General features: G+C 43.8%; 2 protein-coding genes across 3 annotated transcripts in view; both read right to left on the bottom strand.

Moving 5' to 3' along the window:
• LOC106590970 (phosphatidylserine synthase 1) overlaps window positions 1-4,762 on the bottom strand; it is a 30,224-nt gene extending 25,462 nt beyond the window's left edge. For both annotated transcript variants that reach the window (XM_045697054.1, XM_045697049.1), the window contains exons 1-6: window positions 4,341-4,762; window positions 3,170-3,261; window positions 2,584-2,628; window positions 2,022-2,146; window positions 1,395-1,553; window positions 1,088-1,239 (exon numbers count right to left, since the gene is read on the bottom strand). In XM_045697054.1, the coding sequence (XP_045553010.1) occupies window positions 1,088-1,239; window positions 1,395-1,553; window positions 2,022-2,146; window positions 2,584-2,628; window positions 3,170-3,261; window positions 4,341-4,525 (758 nt within the window). In that variant the 5' untranslated portion in view covers window positions 4,526-4,762. The remainder of the gene's footprint in view (window positions 1-1,087; window positions 1,240-1,394; window positions 1,554-2,021; window positions 2,147-2,583; window positions 2,629-3,169; window positions 3,262-4,340) is intronic.
• A 2,611-nt stretch (window positions 4,763-7,373) lies between these two features.
• LOC106596680 (membrane-spanning 4-domains subfamily A member 4D) lies at window positions 7,374-11,485 on the bottom strand. The gene is made up of 7 exons (XM_014187953.2): window positions 11,310-11,485; window positions 10,656-10,818; window positions 10,363-10,461; window positions 10,055-10,111; window positions 9,787-9,894; window positions 9,290-9,406; window positions 7,374-7,993 (listed from the first exon to the last, which is right to left on the bottom strand). Exons 2-7 carry the CDS (start codon window positions 10,812-10,814, stop codon window positions 7,964-7,966), a joined length of 570 nt encoding a protein of 189 aa, XP_014043428.1. The 5' UTR covers window positions 10,815-10,818; window positions 11,310-11,485; the 3' UTR covers window positions 7,374-7,963.
• Between the last annotated feature and the right edge of the window lie 14,115 nt (window positions 11,486-25,600).

Raw genomic sequence — 25,600 nt, 5'->3', positions numbered from 1 at the left:
CAGAACAGGACCGCTGAGTGCTGAAGCGAGTAAAAATTGTCTGTCCTCGGTTGCAACACTCACAACGACTTCCAAACTGCCTCTGGAAGCAACGTCAGCACAAGAACTGTTCGTCGCGAGCTTCATGAAATGGGTTTCCATGGCCGAGCAGCCGCACACAAACCTAAGATCACCATGCGCAATGCCAAGCTTCGGCTAGAGTGGTGTAAAGCTCTCCACCATTGGACTCTGGAAAAGTGGAAATGTGTTCTCTAGAGTGATGAATCACGCTTCACCATCTGGCAGTCAGACGGAAGAATCTGGGTTTGACAGAAAAATGGTCTGGGTCTGTTTTTCATGGTTCGGGAAGGGAAATCTTAACACTACAGCATACAATAACATTCTAGATGACTCTGTACTCCTAACTTTATGGCAAACATTTGGGAAAGGCCCTTTCCTGTTTCAGCAACAGCCCCCGACCCTACTAATGCTCATGGCTGAATGGAAGCAAGTGCCCACAGTAATGTTCCAACATCTAGTGGAAAGCCTTCCCAGAATTGTTGAGGCTGTTATAGCAGAAAGGGGGGGGGGCTAACTCAATTTTTATGACCATGATTTTGGAATGAGATGTTTGATGAGCAGGTGTCCATATACTTTTGTGTACCCGATGGAGGCCCAGTGACAGGGTCAGGAGGACCTACCCGATGGAGGCCCAGTGACAGGGTCAGGAGGACCTACCCGATGGAGGCCCAGTGACAGGGTCAGGAGGACCTACCCGATGGAGGCCCAGTGGTAGGGTTACGGGAACCTACTTGATGGAGGCCCAGTGGTAGGGTTACGGGAACCTACTTGATGGAGGCCCAGTGACAGGGTCAGGAGGACCTACTTGATGGAGGCCCAGTGGTAGGGTTATGGGTACCTACTTGATGGAGGCCCAGTGGTAGGGTTATGGGTACCTACTTGATGGAGGCCCAGTGGTAGGGTTATGGGTACCTACTTGATGGAGGCCCAGTGGTAGGGTTATGGGTACCTACTTGATGGAGGCCCAGTGGTAGGGTTATGGGTACCTACTTGATGGAGGCCCAGTGGTAGGGTTATGGGTACCTACTTGATGGAGGCCCAGTGGTAGGTCCTCATCTCCAGGAAGCGACAGACAGTCATACCCATCCAGATGCCTCCTCCATTACACAACAGGATGTCCAGGATCAGCTGGTCCCACCAGCACTCAGCAAAGTTAGGCAGCAGGTGCATGAAGAACAGCTGAGGAGGAGAGGAGAGGATGAGGAGGGGGAAAAGAGGGAGAGGAATCATTTCTAGCTCTCCTAAACTCCTTCTCTGACACTCTCCTATCCAAATGTTCTGATATTTTTTGTGTGTGTGTGTGTTCGTGCTTTGGGGTGTGTGTGTGTGTGTACCTCAGTGAGCTCCCAGGTGATGCTGATGGTCCAACAGAGGCCGTAGCTGCGGATGAGCAGGGCCTTCATGCCCCAACCCCAGAAGTGACTGAAGGCAAATATGTCAAAGTGGCTCAGGATTCGCTCCCAGGTGATCACGTGACAATTCACCGCATACTCCTACAAGCAGAGCACAGCGGCCAGAGCCGACATCAACAACATCCAATCAGAACAAGAGCATGAAAAAGTGAGTGTTGGTGCTAGAAGAGGGCTGTATCCTGTTTCTCCACCCTTTTCCCCAATGTGTGGACTTGCACACTTCCCATCATAGATTAAAAGCATTGGATTGGGGTAAGTATTGGCTGGAAGGAGTTTCCCAATTGTTAAAAGGCATGACAGAAAGTGTGCACCTCAGGTGGAGAATCAGGAAGTGGCCGAGGTCAATGTGCTAACAAAGAGACTGATTGCTAAGAGATCCAAAACTGATAGTAAAGAAAGGGTGCGTCCCAAATGGCACTCTATTCCCCTATTATAACGCACTACTTTTGACCACGGCTCTAGTGAAAAGTAGTGCACTCTATAGGGAACAGGGTGAGTTGGGATGCAGCCACAGAGACTGATAGGAGAGCAAGGCTGCTGCTTACTCACCATGATGTCAGCCTCCCGGGTGGCGTAGCGCAGGTTGGGGTCCAGCCAGTACATGACGTTCTTCACCTGCTCCCAGTTTAGGAAGATGATGAACACCAGGAACAGGAAGTACAGCACACTCAGACCTGACCAGACCATAACAGGAAGATGTCAGATCAGAAACAGGAAGTACAGCACACTCAGACCTGACAATAACAGAGATATCAGATCACCAGGAACAGGAAGTACAGCACACTCACACCTGGCGATAACAGAGTAATAACAGATTAAGCGGAATCTCATTCAATCAGGGTAAAACTGGTTTCAGCTATTTAGAAAGCCCTTTTTACGTCAACAGCTGTCAGAAAGTAGGCCTAAACCCCAAAGAGCAACCGAAGCAGAAGCACAGTGGCCAGGAAACACTCCCTAGAAGGAAGGAACCTATAAAGAAACCTAGAGAGAGTACCAACTCTCATGAATTGGGTGGATAATTCATGGTTAAGCTCATTCAAAGTGAACTGGAATGGTAGCTAGGCCTATACAAAAAAAGGGATTGTTATATTTGTCACTTAATGTCACTCACCGAAAACTATTCGCCATATCGCCGGATGTGGTCTGGTAAATGGTCCTAGAGAGAGATGTGTCAAACAACATGGAATCAACAACTTCATCCACACAGAAGAGTTACAGGGCTGGTACAATGACATGTGGAGATGTCTGACACATACAACGTTTTAATCTCAACATATTATTGCACCAGCACAATGTTTTAATCTCAACATATTAGTGTACCAACACAACTTTATTACCAGGACCTGGTGTAACAGAGTTACTTCCATCCCTCTCCTCACCCCAACCTGGGCTCGAACCAGGGACCCTCTGAACACAGACAACAGTCACCCTCGAAGCATCGTTACCCATCACACCACAAAAGCCACGGCCCTTGCAGAGTAAGGGAAACAACTACTTCAAGATCTCAGAGCGAGTGACATCACCGTTTCAAACGCTACTAGCGCACACTAGCTAGCCATTTCACACCGGTTACACTAGCACCCTATTCCCTATATAGTACACTACATATGACCAGAGCCCAGGTATAAAGTAGTGCACTATATAGGGATTAGGGTGCCATTTGATGTCAGAAGCAGCTTGGACAAGCTTGTCCTTACCGTTAGGGAAGGCCAGAACACTGATGACCAGGAAGAAGGAGATGACCAGGATGAGGCCCACCCACAAGTTAGCGTCTTCGTTTGTCTCATCCCTAACATAACAAAAAGGATTATTAACACACACCAACACCAGCATTAACACATTTCAGAGTCAGTGAGATAAAAACAGTTAGAAAAGTGATGCACTGATGGGACAGGTGGGTTTGAAACCCAGATTATATTCCCACCTCTGTCCCCACATATCCTGCTGTACTGTACTCTCCTTCAATCCCACTTATTAAAGATCAGTGAGAGGGCTGAAATGATATTAGAATTCACTCATCACTGCAGAGTGACCGACTCCAGACACCACCCATTCCATTTGGTTATTGAGGATAAACCACTCTTGATGAGAGCAGCAGATAAGGGATTTGTCCCAAATGGCACCCCATTCCACATAGTGAAATACTTTTGACCAGGGCGCTATATGGAATAGGATGCCATTTGGACACAGACAAGCTGTGCATCATGGGCTGCGTTCAGAACGCAAAAACGTAGCGGAAACGGTGCTGTACGAACGACCAGTTGAAAAACGGGAGAGGTTGGGTTGTGAGTTCAAAATGCACCGCTCTCCTTTAAAATACGTAACTTATTGCTTCAACCACAGCCTGCCACACCCAACAAACGGCGCAAAGTACCTCAAAGACTGTTCAAGAACGTTCAATGCAAACGGTTCCGCAACGTAGCAAATGTTCAATCGAACTGAACGCACCCATGATGTAAGCAACGGCTAGATGCATCTTGCAGATAAAAATGGACCACCAGGAACCAGGATGGGAGATCCTTCCCCACAGTATAGAAAACATACAAACGTGGCACTTTGCCACAATGTGGCAAATAATCAGCCCACTTGCTACATCGTAACCAAACAAATTAAACATTCTCCTTCATTCGAGACGAGAGAGAGGAGCCAGATGGTCAGTCCCGCAGCAGAGAACTTAAACTAGCTAACTACTTCATCGAAAGACCTAAGTTACACATGTCAATTGTCGGAAATACTAGCGAACTGAATTACTTTTTGACTGCATAAACAAACACTTAGCTGTTCTGGCAGTTGGCCCAGTCAATATCGTTAGCATGTAGCTAGCTACTGTTAACTACCAGTAGTTAACTGGCTAACCACTCTACTTACCTTGTAAATGCGAAATACATCAAGCTGAGCACTGTGCATGTTAACAGTGTTATTGTGTGCGGCTTATAGAAAAAGTCCAGTGTAATATCCTCCACTTGCTGCTCGTTGATCATACGGAAATGCATCCTGTAGTTCACATCATCTTTGCCTATGGTCCGCGATTCGTACCCATATCCGGACGCCATAACTGCGGGAGGGCGACCAGAGGAATCCGCTTCACCTCCTGCGGGCTCCTTTAGATTGACGTTCAGCGAAATGAATGATTCATGTTGTCCTCTAGTAAAGACCAAAACGACCAGACGCACGTCCGTTAAATATGTGCGCAACAGCACAACCTAAAGAAAAACAGTCACGCATGAACTGCTGCCTTCTTGCGAGTGCGAACATCACGGGTTAAATTTACTGAAACGTTTTAGGGGAAAAGAAACTCGATTTTTTGATTGGTTTGTAAGTCTAGGGGAGTACCACTATGGAAAGCCGAAGGGTTCAGTTTATGAGATCAATCACGCGCTATTTTCTTAACGTTTGTAAACCACCAAGACAAACCCACATAAATAGAATGGATTATATTTCTATGGTTAAACCAAGGTCAGTTCCAAACCGCGTGAAGTTATTTACGTTCATGTCACAGGAGGGCAAAAAGTTATATGAATATTTTCCAACCACAAGCATTGATGTCACGAGTGTCCTGACCTACATTATTCCTAACCTACATTATTACTAACCTAAATTATTCCTAACCTACATTAGTTATCTGAAAAGCGGGAGAGATCGTCATCAAATCACTGCATTATGAAAAGCCATTAGTAAAATGGATATCATTATCATTCTCTGTTAGGGCTTCACATAATGTATGAAAAACCATCAGCATGGACATTATAATAATAGAATAGAACATCATGGAATAAAACAACGTTGTTCTACTGTCCACTGAGGCTGGGAATCGCCAGGGATGTCACGATAAGATATTATCACGATAACTTTGGTGCGAACACCCAGAGAAATGATTTAGTGTAGAGGTGCTGACTAACTGCAAATAAACTGTAAGCTATAAAACAAAGAAAGATAGTCACACTCTATATATCACCTCCCAGTAATTTATTGGGTTAAACACCAACGTTTTGGTCACACTGAAGAAGGCACAGTGAGGCAGAAACGTTGGTGTTTTACCCAATACATTACTGGGAGTTTATACATAGAATGTGTGACTCTCTTTGTTTATTTTTATACCAAACATATTGCTCACCATATGCTGTTGTCTGTGATACAATATGTTTGTACCATGTTTTGTGCTGCTACCATGTTCGGTTTCTACCATGTTGTTGTCATGTTGTGTTGCTACCATGCTGTATTGTCATGTGTTGCTGCCTTGCTATGTTGTTGTCTTAGGTCTGTCTTTATGTACAGTAGTGTTGTGTTGTCTCTCTTGTCTTGATGTGTGTTTTGTCCTATATATATATATATATATATTTTTTTTTTTGGAGCCCTGCCCCATCCCCATAAATAACAATTTGTTCTTAACTGGCTTGCCTAGTTAAATAAAGGTCAAATTAAAATTAAAAAGAGCCATGAGAAAACAAGTTTTGATCAGTCATGGAAATAAAAGTGCTGAAAACCAATTGGCTCCCTATTTAAAAAGAAGATGGAGAACAAGCTATGAAGGAAAAATACTGGAGTTTTGGAGCAGGTACAGCAAACTAGAGCAAAAATAATATTGCAAAAATGTCCAAATGATACGATATATTGTCAAAACTAATATCCTGATATGTAACTGTGGATTATTTCCCCCATCACTACTGTCTACTGTCAACTTGACTAATGATCTCTTGTTTACCAACTAAACATCATAATGACTGTATTGCCCCACAGTCTGGTATTTTTGCACATAGCCTAATGTTATCTATTTCTGTGCCTCTGACACCCTCAAGTGGTGACTTTTAGGGCTTGATAAAGCCTATCAGAAACAAAATAGTCTCTGCCCAGTCAAAGAACTTCTCTATCCTGGCACCACAACAGTAGAACCAGCTTCCCCTTGAAGTTAGGACAGCAGAGTCCCTGCCCATCTTCTGAAAACATCTGAAACCCTATCTCTTCAAAGAGTATCTTATATAATCCCACGCCCCCCCCCCGCACCCTCAAAATGCCTTTCGTGAACTAACTCGCGTACTTGACTTTCCCCTACTAGCTCTGACTTTACTGATTAGCTCTGGGATTTTGCCTGTGCTTACCCCCATTCCATGTAGCCTGAAAAACTCCCCAGTCCTTAACGATTACAAACATCAAATCAAATCAAATTGTATTTGTCACATGCGCCCAAAACAACAGGTGTAGACCTTACAGTGAAATGCTTACTTACAAGCCCTTAACCAAAAATGCAGTTACAAAAAAAAAAAGTGTTAAGTAAAAAATAGGTAAGTAAAAAATAAAAGTAACATATAATTAAAGAGCAGCAGTAAAGTAACAGTAGCGAGGCTATATACAGGGGGTGCCAGTACAGTCAATGTGCGGGGGCACCGGTTAAAGTTCCTTGGTGTCCACAAGCTGTTGAGCTGTTTTAAAACTTCTCTTTTGTGGAAACTCACATGCACCCTGCTAACGCCCCAGAGGCCTGAGTGTTGTGCTTCTCAGGGGCCACTCCGGGTAGTGTGGTGTAGGTGACACAGCATCAGCACATCAAGCCTAGACCCTAGACCTCTGTTAAAACAAACCTCAATTATGTCGAAAGAAATAGTTCCTCTCTGAGAACTCATGTACTTCTCAGTCTCACCAAAATAAAATGCCATATAACATATAAAATATATACAGAATATTCAATTAAAAATAACAAAAATCATTTTATTTTTTGATCGTGCTATTCATTGGTGATCATTTGTAGTTTAGTAAGTCCTATTTTTTGGTATATTATCTAAGAGTTGGTTGGAAAATATTCTGTTCGCTTTGGTGCATAAAATATAGCTGTATTATTATGACAACATGATCAGGAAGGCAGGGAATTACAGGTCTATTGTTACAAAAAGAAGACATCAAACAATACATGTTTATATTCATTTTAGTCAGATACAAGTCAAATGAAAATATAGCCTACATTTTAAAATGTAATTTTTACTATTATTAACCTTTAACCTGTAATTTTATTAACCTTTATTTAATTAGGCAAGTCAGTTAAGAACAAATTCTTATTTCCAATGACAGCCTACCGGTTAACAGGGGGTTAACTGCCTTGTTCAGGGGCAGAATGACAGATTTTTACCTTGTCAGCTCGGGGATTCAATCCAGCAAGCTTTCGGTTACTGCCCCAACACTCTAACCACTAGGCTACCTGCCGCCCCTATTACACTATTAATCACTATTACATCATAGGTAATCACTATTACATCATAATACATAATAAGTCATCAATACTACATTACAGGTAATCACTACCACACCGTAGGTAATCACTACTACATCATAGGTAACGACTACTACATCATAGATAATCACTACTACATTATAGGTAATCAATACTACGTCATAATAACAAACACAAAGTGAAGACTATCTGTATCCACTATAAATTGGCACAAGTAAAACAAATGTCATACAAGTTTAGTAATGATTTCACTTAATTGTTTGTTGTTTGTTCATACGTCCTGCTTCAGGGTGACCATGGGCTGGAGAGAGAAATTGCAAGAATCTTATTTTATTTATTTAACCATACAGGAAGTCATCATTGAGACCCATGTCTCTTTTTTGAGTGAGCTCTGCAAGGAATGTGTTTGGTTATTTAGTGTGTGCACTCAGTAAATACACTTGTCACTATATAAGAAGTATATATATAATTATATGTACACTCCAGTATAATAAATGTATACAGTCTCACCAGAATGTTCAGCCCAGTCAGTATAATAAACAGTAGAGTCTCACCAGAATGTTCAGCCCAGTCAGTATAATAAACAGTAGAGTCTCACCAGAATGTTCAGCCCAGTCAGTATAATAAACAGTAGAGTCTCACCAGAATGTTCAGCCCAGTCAGTATAATAAACAGTAGAGTCTCACCAGAATGTTCAGCCCAGTCAGTATAATAAACAGTAGAGTCTCACCAGAATGTTCAGCCCAGTCAGTATAATAAACAGTAGAGTCTCACCAGAATGTTCAGCCCAGTCAGTATAATAAACAGTAGAGTCTCACCAGAATGTTCAGCCCAGTCAGTATAATAAACAGTAGAGTCTCACCAGAATGTTCAGCCCAGTCAGTATAATAAACAGTCTCACCAGAATGTTCAGCCCAGTCAGTATAATAAACAGTAGAGTCTCACCAGAATGTTCAGCCCAGTCAGTATAATAAACAGTAGTCTCACCAGAATGTTCAGCCCAGTCAGTATAATAAACAGTAGAGTCTCACCAGAACGTTCAGCCCAGTCAGTATAATAAACAGTAGAGTCTCACCAGAATGTTCAGCCCAGTCAGTATAATAAACAGTAGAGTCTCACCAGAATGTTCAGCCCAGTCAGTATAATAAACAGTAGAGTCTCACCAGAATGTTCAGCCCAGTCAGTATAATAAACAGTAGAGTCTCACCAGAATGTTCAGCCCAGTCAGTATAATAAACAGTAGAGTCTCACCAGAATGTTCAGCCCAGTCAGTATAATAAACAGTAGAGTCTCACCAGAATGTTCAGCCCAGTCAGTATAATAAACAGTAGAGTCTCACCAGAATGTTCAGCCCAGTCAGTATAATAAACAGTAGAGTCTCACCAGAATGTTCAGCCCAGTCAGTATAATAAACAGTAGAGTCTCACCAGAATGTTCAGCCCAGTCAGTATAATAAACAGTAGAGTCTCACCAGAATGTTCAGCCCAGTCAGTATAATAAACAGAGTCTCACCAGAATGTTCAGCCCAGTCAGTATAATAAACAGTAGAGTCTCACCAGAATGTTCAGCCCAGTCAGTATAATAAACAGAGTCTCACCAGAATGTTGAAGTGCTGTCTGCACACTGCTTTACTCTCCCAGTAGATCACCACCATGGCAACAACCAGTTCAATGACCAGGAGAACTACAATCATCCATTTGATTCCAGAAAATACCTGACAAAGTAAAGAGAATAGTAACTTAATACACTAATAACTTAATAACTTAATACAATAATAACTTAACTTATTACGCTAATAACTTAATACACTAATAACTTAACTTAACTTAATACACTAATAACTTAATACACTAATAACTTAATCACTTAATACACATGTTTTTTTCTGGTTTCATTTTATGTTGATAAGCTATTGTGGTTTAGTATTTTGTTTGTGGAGAACATTTACACAGAATTACAAAGCAAACAAACAATTCAGTATCCGTATTGCATTATCTAATTTCAATGCTTGTACTCTTCCACCTCATTAACAAATCAATACTAATGAATTAACTCATTGTAATAACCAAACAATTAAGTCATTAACTCTGGAACCTGTTGATGGTCCCCGTAGAAACCATGAGAGACGTCGACAGTGCAGAGAACAACAGCAGCTACTGTCCAGAAACAGCTGACGATGTTCAAGGTAAATGACAGTTTGGCCTGTTGATAGTGGAGAAAAACACAGAATCACCTCACTATTCAATTGGTATGTTTTGATGTATTTCATGTGTAATATTTTCATAATAATTTAAATAATCTACAATAATTTCATATTTGATCCATGACTGAATTTAGGTATTTTTATAAAGCTTGAACTTACCACACACATATCTGGAGAATGACCTGCAGCATAGGTCAGCATTCCGGCAGCAACAAACTTTATAAAACAAATATGGTTTTTTGTTCCTTCATTATTTGGGAGACTGATTACAAATTCAATCAACAGTACATGTGTTATCCTCATTGTAGAGTACACACTTCACACACAATGCACACTGACGACAGGAGAGAATAACACATAGAGACGACTCAGAGCTTTGGTCCAACATCGGCTGTATCAACATGTGTCTAATCTAATAACTGATGATGACACAAACTACTTAGTGGGCTGATTGCAGTGGTTCATACCAGGACACTGGGCATGGTGTAGATCAGAACTATTGCGCTGTGCTGGACAAGCAGTAGCCCCAGAATCAAGACAAGGACTCCAGCAATGAGCTGAGCCGCCTAAAAACGAGAGTAAGAAGATGTAATCAGACTAACAGAGGAGAAAATATCCCGGAAACTGGCCCTTACATGAACATATACCAAATGTTTAACGTAACTTCTGCTCGTCATGAATGTATTTTAATAATCCACAGATCAGCCTGCCTGAAATAAATGTTTACTCGGCTGTATAGGAACATGTTTGCCATTCGTACCCCCAGAGCTTTAGGCTGACCCTTGAGGAAGACCTTGTAGACATCTTTGAAGACACAGTGGAAATTCTCAGGCATCAGCTGGCCCTCCTGAGCATCTCTGAGACTGCCCAGAGGTATAGTGATGACCATGCACTCATCTGACTGAAATGTGTACTTCATTTACCTAGGAACAATACATTTCATTAAAGGGAGAAAAATAAAATAAAAACTACTTTAGTGAATATAGAGGAAGACAAGTACTTCCAATGACATAATTAGTAAACAATGAATAGGTAATAAGTAGGCAATGCCTCCTCACAACTGGTCAAAATCACACGATGCACAATGATGATGTCATTGGAAACACACCTTTCTCTATATTATTTTACTACAGAACATAGAAACGCACAATTTCCACATATGTTGGTGTTGGGGTGGTGCTGGAGACGATGAATATGAAGTTTCCCTTTATTAAGACATCATGTAGACAATAACACTACTGATGTAATGAGGACACTGTAATGTAACGTGTTACCAATAAAAACTATCGGAATAATATTGCTGAAATAAACCATAAACTGTTGTAATAACTCTATGGATATTGTTATTAAATGGGAAACATGTCATGAATGGTTAAAGATAATAGCAGAACAAGCTTTCATGAAGTTTACATACCCGCTGCTGTTTGTTTCTAACTTTATGGAGGAAGTTACACTTGGAGGGCGTCTGCGCTGGTCTGGTAAGCAAGCTGTGATGGACAAAGACATTTTCATACACATGCACACAGCAAGAGAGAGAGAGAGAGAGAGAGAGAGAGAGAGAGAGAGAGAGAGAGAGAGAGAGAGAGAGAGAGAGAGACAGAGACAGAGACAGAGAACCAGAGAGGGAGAGAACCAGAAAGGGAAAGAGAGAGAGAGTACACTGAGAGATATTCTGTTTGTTGAAAACACTAAAGCTTAGTGGATGAGCTCCGGGTACAAGGTCAAGGTGAACTGAATTCACAGGTGGTCTTCAGAAACTGAACCGTATACATACAACAAAGTTCATTAAGTGTTGTAGTGTGTTTCTGAGCACTTCACACCATCTCTCTCATCACCTGAAACTAACAGCACGTTTGTGGTTTGAACAATTGGAGGACGTGGCGCATCTTGTCTTTAAATCAGCAGATATCTCATATGATAGGGTGGCCATTGTGGTCAACAGTTTAGAAGAGCTTCCTCCACGTCAGTAGAGGAAATTGTGAGAAGCTAACCCTTACAGGGATCAGGCACAGTGATGCTGAAGAAGGCACTTCAAGTGCATATTTTTTAGGGGACAACAGTACGAGCATTAAATCAACTCTGGTGAGTGTGAATGGGAGAAATGTCAATATAATAATAGTGATAGTTTTAATGTACATCAATGAAAGCAGTTGTCAATATTTTATGTTAATGATCCTATATGTAAAAGTAGGCGAGACACTCGGATTTCTCTCACAACAGTTTCAAGCTAAATGTAGGCTATAATGACTGTTTTGTTAAGATATTGATGGTGATGATGATGATGGTGATGATGATGATGGTGATGATGGTGCGGATGGTGATGATAATGATGAGGATGATGGTGGTGGTTATGACGATGGTGATGATGGTGAGGATGGTGATGATGATGATGATGATGGTGATGTTGATGATGATGATGATGATGATGGTGAGGATGGTGATGATAATGATGAGGATGATGGTGGTGGTTATGACGATGAATTCAGGAGATAAAACATGATCAGGACTATTTTGGACAATAATACATTGGATGTTGCAATTAAAGAAATAGATGAAGGGTATACAGTGTGTATATATATATATATATATCAAAGTGTTATGATTGCATTATAACTTCAGAAGTTTATACTCATCAGCGAAACAACATCATATTCCCACAGGTATTGTGACTGAGACGTCATGGCTTGTGCAGACATCCCTATGGACATCCTGGGTCCTGAATCTGAGGAGCAGGAGTATGAGGAGCCCGGGGACCAGAGAGGAGAACCACTGATCAAGTATTACCAAGCAACTGAACTAATGCCTGCTCCCAAAGGACCACTCCATGACCTGTTGCTGAAGCAGCCTGCCGTGTTGGGGGTAAGAGCATAGATACTAAGAGCTCTATATAATACCATATTATACTGCTCTTTATCTATGGGCATAGATACTAAGAGCTCTATATAATCTCATGCTCTTTGTCTATGGTCATAGATACTAAGAGCTCTATATAATACCATATTATACTGCTCTTTATCTATGAGTATAGATACTAAGAGCTCTATATAATCTCATGCTCTTTGTCTATGGGCATAGATACTAAGAGCTCTATATAATCTCATGCTCTTTATCTATGGGCATAGATACTAAGAGCTCTATATAATCTCATGCTCTTTATCTATGGGCATAGCCGTGGGAAGTAGTTTGGGGGTGGGGGTGCTGTCACTTTTTCACCGACTACGGGACTAGTAAAGGCCCAGCGCACTAATTCTGTGATTTTTAAAAATATATACACTACCGGTCAGAAGTTTTAGAACACCTACTCATTCAAGGGTTTTTCTTTATTTTTACTATTTTCTACATTGTATAATAATAATGAAGACATCAATACTATGAAATAACACATATGGAATCATGTAGTAACCAAAAAAGTGTTAAACAAATCAAAATATATTTTATATTTGAGATTCTTCAAATAGCCACCCTTTGCCTTGATGACATCTTTGCACACTCTTGGCATTCTCTCAACCAGCTTCATGAGGTAGTCACCTGGAATGCATTTCAATTAACAGGTGTGCCTTCTTAAAAGTGTGTTTTTTTATTTATTTTATTTCACCTTTATTTAACCAGGTAGGCAAGTTGAGAACAAGTTCTCATTTACAATTGCGACCTGGCCAAGAAAAAGCAAAGCAGTTCGACACATACAACAACACAGTGTTACACATGGAGTAAAACAAACTTACAGTCAATAATACAGTAGAAAAATAAGTCTATATACAATGTGAGCAAATGAGGTGAGATAAGGGAGGTAAAGGCAAAAAAGGCCATGGTGGCAAAGTAAATACAGTATAGCAAGTAAAACACTGGAATGGTAGATTTACAGTGGAAGAAAGTGCAAAGTAGAAATAGAAATAATGGGGTGCAAAGGAGCAAAATAAATAAATACAGTAGGGGAAGAGGTAGTTGTTTGGGCTAAATTATAGATGGGCTATGTACAGGCGCAGTGATCTGTGAGCTGCTCTGACAGCTGGTGCTTAAAGCTAGTGAGGGAGATAAGTGTTTCGAGTTTCAGAGATTTTTGTAGTTCGTTCCATCATTGGCAGCAGAGAACTGGAAGGAGAGACGGCCAAAGGAGGAATTGGCTTTGGGGGTGACCAGAGAGATATACCTGCTGGAGCGCGTGCTACAGGTGGGTGCTGCTATGGTGACCAGTGAGCGGAGATAAGGGGGGACTTTACCTAGCATAGTCTTGTAGATGACCTGGAGCCAGTGGGTTTGGGCCAGCCAACGAGAGCGTACAGGTCGCAGTGGTGGGTAGTATATGGGGCTTTGGTGACAAAACGGATGGCACTGTGATAGACTGCATCCAGTTTATTGAGTAGGGTATTGGAGGCTATTTTGTAAATGATATTGCCGAAGTCAAGGATCGGTAGGATGGTCAGTTTTACGAGGGTATGTTTGGCAGCATGAGTGAAGAATGCTTTGTTGCGAAATAGGAAGCCAATTCTAGATTTAACTTTGGATTGGAGATGTTTGATGTGAGTCTGGAAGGAGAGCTTACAGTCTAACCAGACACCTAGGTATTTGTAGTTGTCCACATATTCTAAGTCAGAACCGTCCAGAGTAGTGATGCTGGACGGGCGGGCAGGTGCAGGCAGTGATCGGTTGAAGAGCACGCATTCAGTTTTACTTGTATTTAAGAGCCAATCAGTTGTGTTGTGACAAGGTAGGGGTGGTATACAAAAGATAGCCCTATTTGGTGAAAGACCAAATCCATATTATGGCAAGAACAGCTCAAATAAGCAAAGAGAAATGACAGTCCATCATTAACTTTAAGACATGAAGGTCAGTCAATCTGGAAAATGTCAAAAACTTTGAAAGTTTCTTCAAGTGCAGTCGCAAAAACCATCAAGCGCTATGATGAAACTGGCTCTAATGAGGACCGCCACAGGAATGGAAGACCCAGAGTAACCTCTGCTGTAGAGGATAAGTTCATTAGAGTTACCAGCCTCAGAAATTGCAGCCCAAATAAATGCTTCACAGAGTTCAATTAACAGAGACATCTCAACATCAACTGTTCAGAGGAGACTGCGTGAATCAGGCCTTCATGGTCGAATTGCTGCAAAGAAACCACTACTAAAGGACACCAATAAAAAGAAGAGACTTGCTTGGGCAAAGAAACACGAGCAATGGACATTGGACCGGTGGAAATTTGTCCTTTGGTTTGGAGTCCAAATTGGAGATTTTTGGTTCCAAACGCTGTGTCTTTTTGAGACGCGGTGTGGGTAAACGGATGATCTCCGCATGTGTATTTCCCACGGTAAAGCATGGAGGAGGTGGTGTTATGCTGTGGGTGTGCTTTTCTGGTGACACTGTCTGTGATTTATTTAGAGGTCAAGGACACACTTAACCAGCATGGCTACCACAGCATTCTGCAGCGATACGCCATACCATCTGGAATGGGCTTAGTGGGACTATCATTTGTTTTTCAACAGGACAATGACCCAACACACCTCCAGGCTGTATAAGGGCTATTTGACCAAGAATGAGAGTGATGGAGTGCTGCATCAGATGACCTGGCCTCCACAATACCCCAACCTCAAACAAATTGAGATGGTTTGGGATGAGTCGGACTGCGGAGTGAAGGAAAAGCAGCCAACAAGTGCTCAGCATATGCGGGAACTCCTTCAAGACTGTTGGAAAAGCATCCCAGGTGAAGCTGGTTGAGAGAATGCCAAGAGTGTGCAAAGCTGTCATCAAGGCAAAGAGTGATGTCACGTCCTGACCAGTAAAGGGATCATTTTGTTATTGTAGTTGGTCAGGACGTGGCAGGGGTGTGTTTGTTTTGTGTTGTTGTGTTTTATGGGTACTGTTCTATGTCATCTATTTCTATGTGGTTATCTAGTTGTTCTATTTCTATGTTCAGGGTTTTGGTTTGGCCTTCAATTGGAGGCAGCTGTTCTTCATTGCCTCTAATTGGAGGCCATATTTAAGTTGGGGTTTTCTGCTTGTGTTTTGTGGGTGGTTGTCTCCGTGTATAGTCAGTGTACCTTACAGGACTGTTTTCGTCGTGCTTTTGTTCAGTGTTCATTTTCTTTCAATAAAACAAGTAGATGATTCACATACCCGCTGCAGTTTGGTCCCATCACTACGACGAGTATGACAGAACCACCCACCAAAAAAGGACCAAGCAGCGGAGGAAGGAGCAACAGGAGAGCTGTCTCGAGTCCTGGACATGGGAGGAGATATTAGCTGGAGAAGGACCATGGAGGAAGGCTGGAGAGGACCGGGAGTGTTATGTGGGAACACGGCTGGCAAGGAAGCCTGAGAGGCAGCCCCAAAAAACTTTTGGGGGGGAGGCACACGAGGAGAATGGCTAAGTCAGGCAATAGACCTGAGCCAACTCCCCGTGCTTATTATGGGGAGCGTTTGGCGTGGAGAACACCGTGCTATGCTAAAGTGCGCACGGTCTCGCTCATCCGCACGCACAGTCCGGTGCGGTCGATACCAGCCCCCCGCAAGTGCCGTGCTAGAGTGGGCATCCAGCCAGGAAGGAGTATGCCTGCTCAACACATCTGGCCACCAGTGCGTCTCCTAGGCCCAGGCTACCCTGCGCCTGCTCTACGCACGGCAGCCATCATTCCTCAGCACAGCCCAGTTCGCCCTGTGCCAGCACTCCGCCCGTTCAGGGTTACAGTTACAACCCAGCCAGGACGGGTTGTGCAGGCGGTGCGCTCCAGACCTCCAGTACATCCTCAAGACCCAGTCTATCCTGTTCTTGCTCCTTGCACTAGCCCTGAGGTGCTTGTCTCTAGTCTGGCGCCTCCAAAGCCAGCCCCACGCATCAGGCCTCCAGTGCGTCAGCCCAGTCCAGTACATCCTGTTCCTGCTCCTCGCACTAGCCCTGTGGTGCGTGTCACTAGTCTGGCACCTCCAAAGCCAGTCCCACGCATCAGGCCTTTACTGCGTCTGTCCAGTCTGGCGCTGCCAGAGTCGCCCGCCAGTCCGGCGCTGCCAGAGTCGCCCGCTGCGAGGGTCCCCAGTCCGGCGTAGTACGAGGGACCTCGTACTAGAGGCGCCACCAAAGTGGGGTGAGCCAGTGGTGGAGCGAGGTCTGCGTCCCGCTCCTGAGCCACCTCCGTAGGGGGGAGGATTGGGAAGGGGGGGTGTTGCACAAGAACCGTCGGTGACGGTGGCCACCCTCCCTTCCCTCCCTTTAGTTTAGGGTTATTGTTTTTGTGAGTTTTTGTCTCAGGTGCATTCGGGGTCTGCACCTTTGGGGGGGGTACTGTCACGTTCTGACCAGTAAAGGGGTCATTTTGTTATTGTAGTTGGTCAGGATGTGGCAGGGGTGTGTTTGTTTTGTGTTGTTGTGTTTTATGGGTACTGTTCTATGTCATCTATTTCTATGTGGTTATCTAGTTGTTCTATTTCTATGTTCAGGGTTTTGGTTTGGCCTTCAATTGGAGGCAGCTGTTCTTCATTGCCTCTAATTGGAGGCCATATTTAAGTAGGGGTTTTCTGCTTGTGTTTTGTGGGTGGTTGTCTCCGTGTATAGTCAGTGTACCTTACAGGACTGTTTTCGTCGTTCTTTTGTTCAGTGTTCATTTTCTTTCAATAAAACAAGAAGATGATTCACATACCCACTGCAGTTTGGTCCCATCACTACGACGAGTATGACAAGTGGCTATTTGAAGAATCTCAAAAATAAAATATATTTTGATTTGTTTAACACTTTTTTGGTTACTACATGATTCCATATGTGTTATTTTATAGTTTTGATGTCTTCACTATTATTCTACAACGTAGGAAATAGTAAAAATAAAGAAAAACCCTTGAATGAGTAGGTGTTCTAAAACTTTTGACCGGTAGTGGATATACTGTATATATACAGTATCAGTCAAAAGTTTGGACACACCTACTCATTCAAGGGTTTTTCTTTATTTTTACTATTTCTACATATATATATAATTTTTATTTTTTAATTGTATTTATTATTCCGAGTTTTCAAGGGGTGCTGTAACATCCTCAGCACCCCTACTTCCTATGGCTATGTCTATTGGTAAGACTCAGAGACAGGCCTTTACAGTGTCTCTGTTATAGGTTAAGTGGACATGCACGTGAGGGGAATTTCTAAGAGGGACTAATGCAGTTATTAGTATGTTTGTTCATGAGACGAGTGTGAAAGTCTATTTTGAATGGGGAACTGGTAACCAAACGTTTTTCTTTTAATAGAATGTATACTGTCTCATGAGTTCTCATGGTTCCATGCATGAATGCCAATCTCAAGTTTATGGATTGTTTAGTCTCCATAGTTTGGACCTGTGATATTTAAATACATTATCATTTAAGTCCTGTATTATATACTGTGATATTTAAATACCTTGTCAGGTATTATACACTGAGATATTTAAATACCGTGTCATGTATTATACACTGTGATATTTAAATACCTTACCATGTAAGTCCTGTATTATACACTGTGATATTTAAACACCTTATAATGTATTATACACAGTGATATTTAAACACCCTATCATGTATTATACACAGTGATATTTAAATACCTTATAATGTCAGTCCTGTATTATACACTGTGATATTTAAATACCTTATAATGTATTATACACAGTGATATTTAAATACCTTATCATGTATTATACACTGTGATATTTAAATACCCTATCATGTATTATACACAGTGATATTTAAATACCTTATAATGTATTATACACTGTGATATTTAAATACCTTATAATCTATTATACACAGTGATATTTAAATACCTTATCATGTATTATACACTGTGATATTTAAATACCTTATCATGTATTGTACACAGTGATATTTAAATACCTTATCATGTATTATACACTGTGATATTTAAATACCCTATCATGTATTATACACAGTGATATTTAAATACCTTATAATGTATTATACACTGTGATATTTAAATACCTTATAATCTATTATACACAGTGATATTTAAATACCTTATCATGTATTATACACTGTAATATTTAAATACCTTATCATGTATTGTACACAGTGATATTTAAACACCTTATCATGTATTATACACTGTGATATTTAAATACCCTATCATGTATTATACACAGTGATATTTAAATACCTTATAATCTATTATACACAGTGATATTTAAATACCTTATCATGTATTATACACAGTGATATTTAAATACCTTATCATGTATTATACACTGTGATATTTAAATACCCTATCATGTATTATACACAGTGATATTTAAATACCTTATAATGTATTATACACTGTGATATTTAAATACCTTATAATCTATTATACACAGTGATATTTAAATACCTTATCATGTATTATACACTGTGATATTTAAATACCTTATCATGTATTGTACACAGTGATATTTAAATACCTTATCATGTATTATACACTGTGATATTTAAATACCCTATCATGTATTATACACAGTGATATTTAAATACCTTATAATGTATTATACACTGTGATATTTAAATACCTTATAATCTATTATACACAGTGATATTTAAATACCTTATCATGTATTATACACTGTAATATTTAAATACCTTATCATGTATTGTACACAGTGATATTTAAACACCTTATCATGTATTATACACTGTGATATTTAAATACCCTATCATGTATTATACACAGTGATATTTAAATACCTTATAATCTATTATACACAGTGATATTTAAATACCTTATCATGTATTATACACTGTGATATTTAAATAACTTATCATGTATTGTACACAGTGATATTTAAATACCTTATCATGTATTATACACTGTGATATTTAAATACCTTATCATGTCAGTCATGTATTATACACTGTGATATTTAAATACCTTATCATGTCAGTCATGTATTATACACTGTGATATTTAAATACCTTGTCAAGTCAGTCATGTATTATACACTGGGATATTTAAATACCTTGTCATTTAAGACATGTATTATACACTGTGAGATTGAAATACCTTGTCATGTATTATACACTGTGATATTTAAATACCTTATCATGTAAGTCCTGTATTATATACAGTGATATTTAAATACCTTATCATGCATTATACGCTGTGATATTTAAATACATTATCATGTATTATACACTGTAATATTTAAATACTTTATAATGTATTATACACAGTGATATTTAAATAACCTATCATGTATTATACACTGTGATATTTAAATACCTTATAATGTCAGTCCTGTGTTATACACTGTGATATTTAAATACCTTATAATGTATTATACCCTGTGATATTTAAATACCTTATAATGTATTATACACTGTGAAATTTAAATATCTTATCATGTATTATACACTGTGATATTTAAATACCTTATCATGTCTGTCATGTATTATACACTGTGATATTTAAATACCTTATCATGCATTATACACTGTGATATTTAAATACCTTATCATGTAAGTCAGTTATACACTGTGAGCAGGAAAGAGATGTAATGACACTGTTTACATGAAACATTTTCACAGAAATTCTTTTCCCTTTTTTTTTAGAGCATCTGTCGTCATTAAAGGTCAATTAATAAATAACTACCAGACACAAATGTAAATGTTTTAAAATACATTAAATATATGACAGGACTGTATAACAGTTAACTATATAACTATATGACAGGACTGTGTAACAGCTAACTATATAACTATATAACTATATGACAGGACTTGTCACGGGTACTTAGGGCAGGAGGAAGGAGTAGAGTCAAATGCAGGAGATATCGTCCAGTAGCTCGAAGTTTATTCACACCCAAACACTAGGTGATCAAATGGCACTGGGAGTGCACAATACCCAAAATGGAAACAGGTAATCCACAAAGGGAAAATCACGCACGGGGCGCAGCCCGGCGAGAAAATAAATCCTCCAATATAAAAACGATAGAGAAGACACGGCCACAACACACAACCCCAAAGGAACAAACTAAATACCCCCCCACTAATGACAGAAATGACAACAGGTGCGGACCTAGACAGACAAAACACAATGAACACAGAAACACAGATCGGCGGCAGCTAGTAGACCGGCGACGACGACCGGCGAGCGCCGCCCGGCCGAGGAGGGGCACCATTTTCTGTGGATACTGTGACAGTACCCCTCCCCCTCCCCTGGCGCGCCGACGCCAGCCTCGGGGACGACCCGGAGGGCGAGGCGCCGGCCGGTCCGGACGGAGACGATGGAACTCCTGGAGCATAGTGGGATCCAAAATGTCCTCCACCGGAACCCAGCACCTCTCCTCCGGGCCGTACCCCTCCCAGTCCACGAGGTACTGCAGGCCCCCTACCCGACGTCAGGAGTCCAGGATGGCCCGGACTGTGTACGCCGGGGCCCCCCCGATGTCCAGGGGGGGCGGAGGGACCTCCCGCACCTCAGCGTCCTGCAGTGGACCAGCTACCACCGGCCTGAAGAGAGACACATGAAATGAGGGGTTAATGCGGTAATATGAAGGGAGTTGTAACCTATAACACACCTCGTTTATTCTCCTCAGGACTTTGAACGGCCCCACAAATCGCGGACCCAGCTTCCGGCAGGGCAGGCGGAGGGGCAGGTTCCGGGTCGAGAGCCAGACTCTATCCCCTGGATTGTATACGGGAGCCTCACTGCGGCGGCGGTCAGCGCTCTCCTTCTGTCGCCCGATAGCCCGCTTCAGGCACTCCTGGACAGCCCTCCAGGTCTCCTGAGAGCGCTGTACCCATTCCTCCACCGCAGGGGCCTCCGTCTGGCTCTGCTGCCAAGGCACCAGGACCGGCTGATAACCTAATACAACTTGAAAAGGTGACAAGTTAGTGGAGGAGTGGCGTTGAGAGTTCTGGGCCATCTCGGTCCATGGCACGAACCTCGGCCACTCCCCTGGCCGGTCCTGGCAATATGACCGCAGAAACCTGCCCACATCCTGGTTGATGCGTTCTACCTGCCCATTACTCTCGGGGTGGAAACCCGAGGTCAGGCTGACCGAGACCCCCAGCCTCTCCATAAACGACCTCCACACTCTGGAGGTGAACTGGGGACCCCGATCAGATACGATGTCCTCGGGCACCCCATAGTGCCGGAAGACATGGGTGAATAGGGCCTCCGCGGTCTGTAGGGCCGTAGGAAGACCGGGCAACGGGAGCAGACGGCAGGACTTCGAGAACCGATCCACAACAACCAGGATCGTCGTGTTCCCCTGAGATGGCGGGAGATCCGTAAGGAAATCCACCGAGAGGTGAGACCAAGGTCGCTGTGGAACGGGGAGGGGCTGTAGTTTCCCTCGAGGCAGGTGCCTAGGAGCCTTGCACTGGGCGCACACCGAACAGGAAGAGACATAGTGTCTTACATCCTCAGCCAAGGTGGGCCACCAGTACTTCCCTTTCAGGCCTCGCACTGTCCGTTCCACCCCAGGATGACCCGAGGAGGGTAAAGTGTGGGCCCATCGGATCAGGCGATCGCGAACACCAAGCGGAACGAACCTCAGACCCGCGGGACATTAAGGCGGAATGGGTTCTGACTGAACCGCCCGCTCGATGTCCGCATCCACCTCCCATACTACCGGCGCCACTAGACAGGACGCAGGGAGTATGGGAGCGGGATCGATGGTCCTCTCCTCGGTGTCATAGAGATGCGACAGTGCGTCGGCCTTCCGGTTCCGAGAACCCGGAATGTATGAAAGGGTGAACTGAAACCTAGTAAAGAACATAGCCCACCTGGCTTGACGAGGATTCAGTCTCCTCGCTGCCCGGATGTACTCCAGGTTACGGTGGTCGGTCCAGATGAGAAAAGGGTGACGTGCCCCCTCAAGCCAATGTCTCCACACTGTCAAAGCCTTGACCACGGCTAACAACTCCCTGTCCCCCACATCGTAGTTGCGCTCCGCCGGGCTTAGCTTCCTAGAAAAGAAAGCGCAGGGGCGGGGCTTCAGAGGAGCGCCCGAACGCTGTGACAGAACTGCTCCTACCCCAGCTTCGGACGCGTCCACCTCCACTACGAATGGCAAAGAGGGATCCGGATGCGCCAGCACCGGAGCGTCAGTAAACAGAACCTTCAGATGACAGAAGGCCCTGTCCGCCTCCGCCGACCACCGCAGCCGCACCGGACCCCCCTTCAGCAGTGAGGTAATGGGAGCTGCCACCTGACCAAAACCCCGGATAAACCTCCGGTAATAATTGGCGAACCCCAAAAACCGTTGCACCTCCTTCACCGTGGTAGGGGTAGGCCAATTACGCACAGCCGTAACGCGGTCATATTCCATCACCACCCCTGTGGTGGAAATGCGATATCCAAGGAAAGAGACGGCTCGTTTGGAGAACTCACATTTCTCAGCCTTGACGTATAGGTTATGCTCCAGCAGCCGCCCAAGCACTCTGCGCACCAAAGCCACATGCTCGGCACGGGTGGCGAAGTAGATCAAGATGTCATCGATGTACACCACCACCTCCTGTCCGAGCATGTCTCGGAGAACCTCGTCCACAAAGGATTGGAAGACAGCGGGAGCATTTTTTAACCCATACGGCATGACGAGGTACTCATAATGGCCAGATGTGGTACTAAATACGGTTTTCCACTCGTCTCCCCCTCGGATCCGCACCAGATTATACGCACTCCTGAGATCTAGTTTGGTGAAGAAGCGCGCCCCGTGGAATGACTCCACTGCCGTAGCAATGAGAGGTAGTGGGTAACTGAACCCCACTGTGATGGAATTTAGACCTCTATAGTCAATGCACGGGCGCAGGCCTCCCCCCTTCTTCTTCACAAAAAAGAAACTCGAGGAGACGGGTGATTTAGATGGCCGTATGAATCCCTGTCTCAAGGACTCCGTGACGTATGTCTCCATAGCCACCGTCTCCTCCTGAGACAGAGGATACACATGACTCCTAGGAAGGACCGCGTCAGCTTGGAGATTTATCGCACAATCCCCCTGTCGATGGGGTGGTAATTGAGTCGCCTTCGTTTTACTGAAGGCGATAGCCAAATCGGCATATTCAGAAGGAATGTGCACGGTAGAGACTTGGTCTGGACTCTCCACCGTGGTTGCACCGATGGAAACTCCTACACACCTACCTGAGCACTCCCTTGACCACCCCTTAAGAGCCCTCTGTCTCCACGAAATCTGAGGGTTGTGAGTGGCTAGCCAGGGGAGTCCCAGTACCACCGGAAACGCCGGGGAGTCGATGAGGTATAGGCTGATACGTTCCACATGACCCCCCCACGTCGTCATAACCAGTGGCACAGTAACCTCCCCCACTTGGCGGGCCCTAGCGGTCGACTATCTAGGGCGTGCACAGGGAAGGGGTGGTCCAGCTGAACCAGGGGAATCCCTAACCTATTAGCGACCCCACGGTCCATAAAACTCCCAGCTGCACCTGAATCGACTAGTGCCTTATACTGGGAGTGAGGGGAAAAATCGGGAAAACAAACAGAAGTGTACATGTGGTCGACAGGGGGCTCTGGGTGTGTCTGGTGCTGACTCACCTGGGGGGTTGAGGTAGTGCTCTGCCTGCCCTCCGGACTCCTGGGGGGACCCCTCCAGCACCGGTCCGCAGTGTGTCCTCTGCATCCACAGTGGGTGCAGGAGAGGCCCCCTCCTCCGGTCTTCCTCGGAGCAGCTCCTCCTATCTCCATGGGCAGTGGAGCAGGAGGGCTGGGAGGTGGAATGAACAGACCCCGACTAGAACGTCCCCGGGTAGCCAGTAGGTGGTCCAGCCTGATGGATAAATCCACCAGCTGGTCGAGGGTGATGGCGTGGTCCCTACAAGCCAGCTCCCGACGGACATCCTCATTTAGACTGCAGCGATAGTGATCCATCAGGGCCCGCTCATTCCACCCCGATCCCGCGGCGAGAGTCCGGAACTCCAAGGCGAAGTCCTGAGCGCTCCTCGTCCCCTGTCTCAAATAAAACAGTCTCTCACCCGCCGCCTTGCCCTCCGGGGGATGATCGAATACCGCTCGGAAGCGACGGGTGAACTCCGGGTAGTCGCCCCGAGCCGAGTCTGGGCCCTCCCAAACCGCGTTGGCCCATTCCAGGGCTCTACCCGTAAGACAGGAGACGAGGACGCTCACTTTCTCCTCGTCGGAGGGAGAGGGGCGGACGGTCGCCAGGTACAGTTCGATTTGGAGTAAGAGCCCCTTACACCCAGCGGCCGTCCCATCAAATTCCCTCGGTGGCGTAATCCGAATCCCACTCGAGCCCACTTCAGGGGGTGTCGGTAGGGGCGCCAGCTGAGCCACTGGAGCTGGTCTGGTGGATGAGGTACCTCTCTCCCAGCTCTCCAGTCGGGTCAGTACTTGGTCCATCGCCGAGCCTAGGCGGTGGAGGAGGCCGGCGTGCTGCGACACCTGCTCAGCTACTGAAGTTGCTTCGGGTCCTGCTGACTCCATAATAATTGGTGGTGCGGGATTCTGTCACGGGTACTTAGGGCAGGAGGAAGGAGTAGAGTCAAATGCAGGAGATATCGTCCAGTAGCTCGAAGTTTATTCACACCCAAACACTAGGTGATCAAAAGGCACTGGGAGTGCACAATACCCAAAAGGGAAACAGGTAATCCACAAAGGGAAAATCACGCACGGGGCGCAGCCCGGCGAGAAAATAAATCCTCCAATATAAAAACGATAGAGAAGACACGGCCACAACACACAACCCCAAAGGAACAAACTAAATACCCCCCCACTAATGACAGAAATGACAACAGGTG

This window comes from Salmo salar, chromosome ssa02, assembly GCF_905237065.1.
Source record: "Salmo salar chromosome ssa02, Ssal_v3.1, whole genome shotgun sequence".
In the NCBI taxonomy this organism is placed as follows: Eukaryota; Metazoa; Chordata; class Actinopteri; order Salmoniformes; family Salmonidae; genus Salmo; species Salmo salar.
This window is presented reverse-complemented; position numbering and strand designations above follow the sequence as displayed.

Bases quoted from the DNA above. Each gene is read 5' to 3' on its own strand.
- LOC106596680 (XM_014187953.2), bottom strand. From the start codon at position 10,814: ATGAAGTACACATTTCAGTCAGATGAGTGCATGGTCATCACTATACCT. The intron at 9,895-10,054 runs GTAAGTTCAAGC...CACTATCAACAG, and splicing joins ATTCTCCAGATATGTGTGTG to GCCAAACTGTCATTTACCTT. The intron at 7,994-9,289 runs GTGAGACTCTGT...TTCTCTCTCCAG, and splicing joins GACAGCACTTCAACATTCTG to CCCATGGTCACCCTGAAGCA.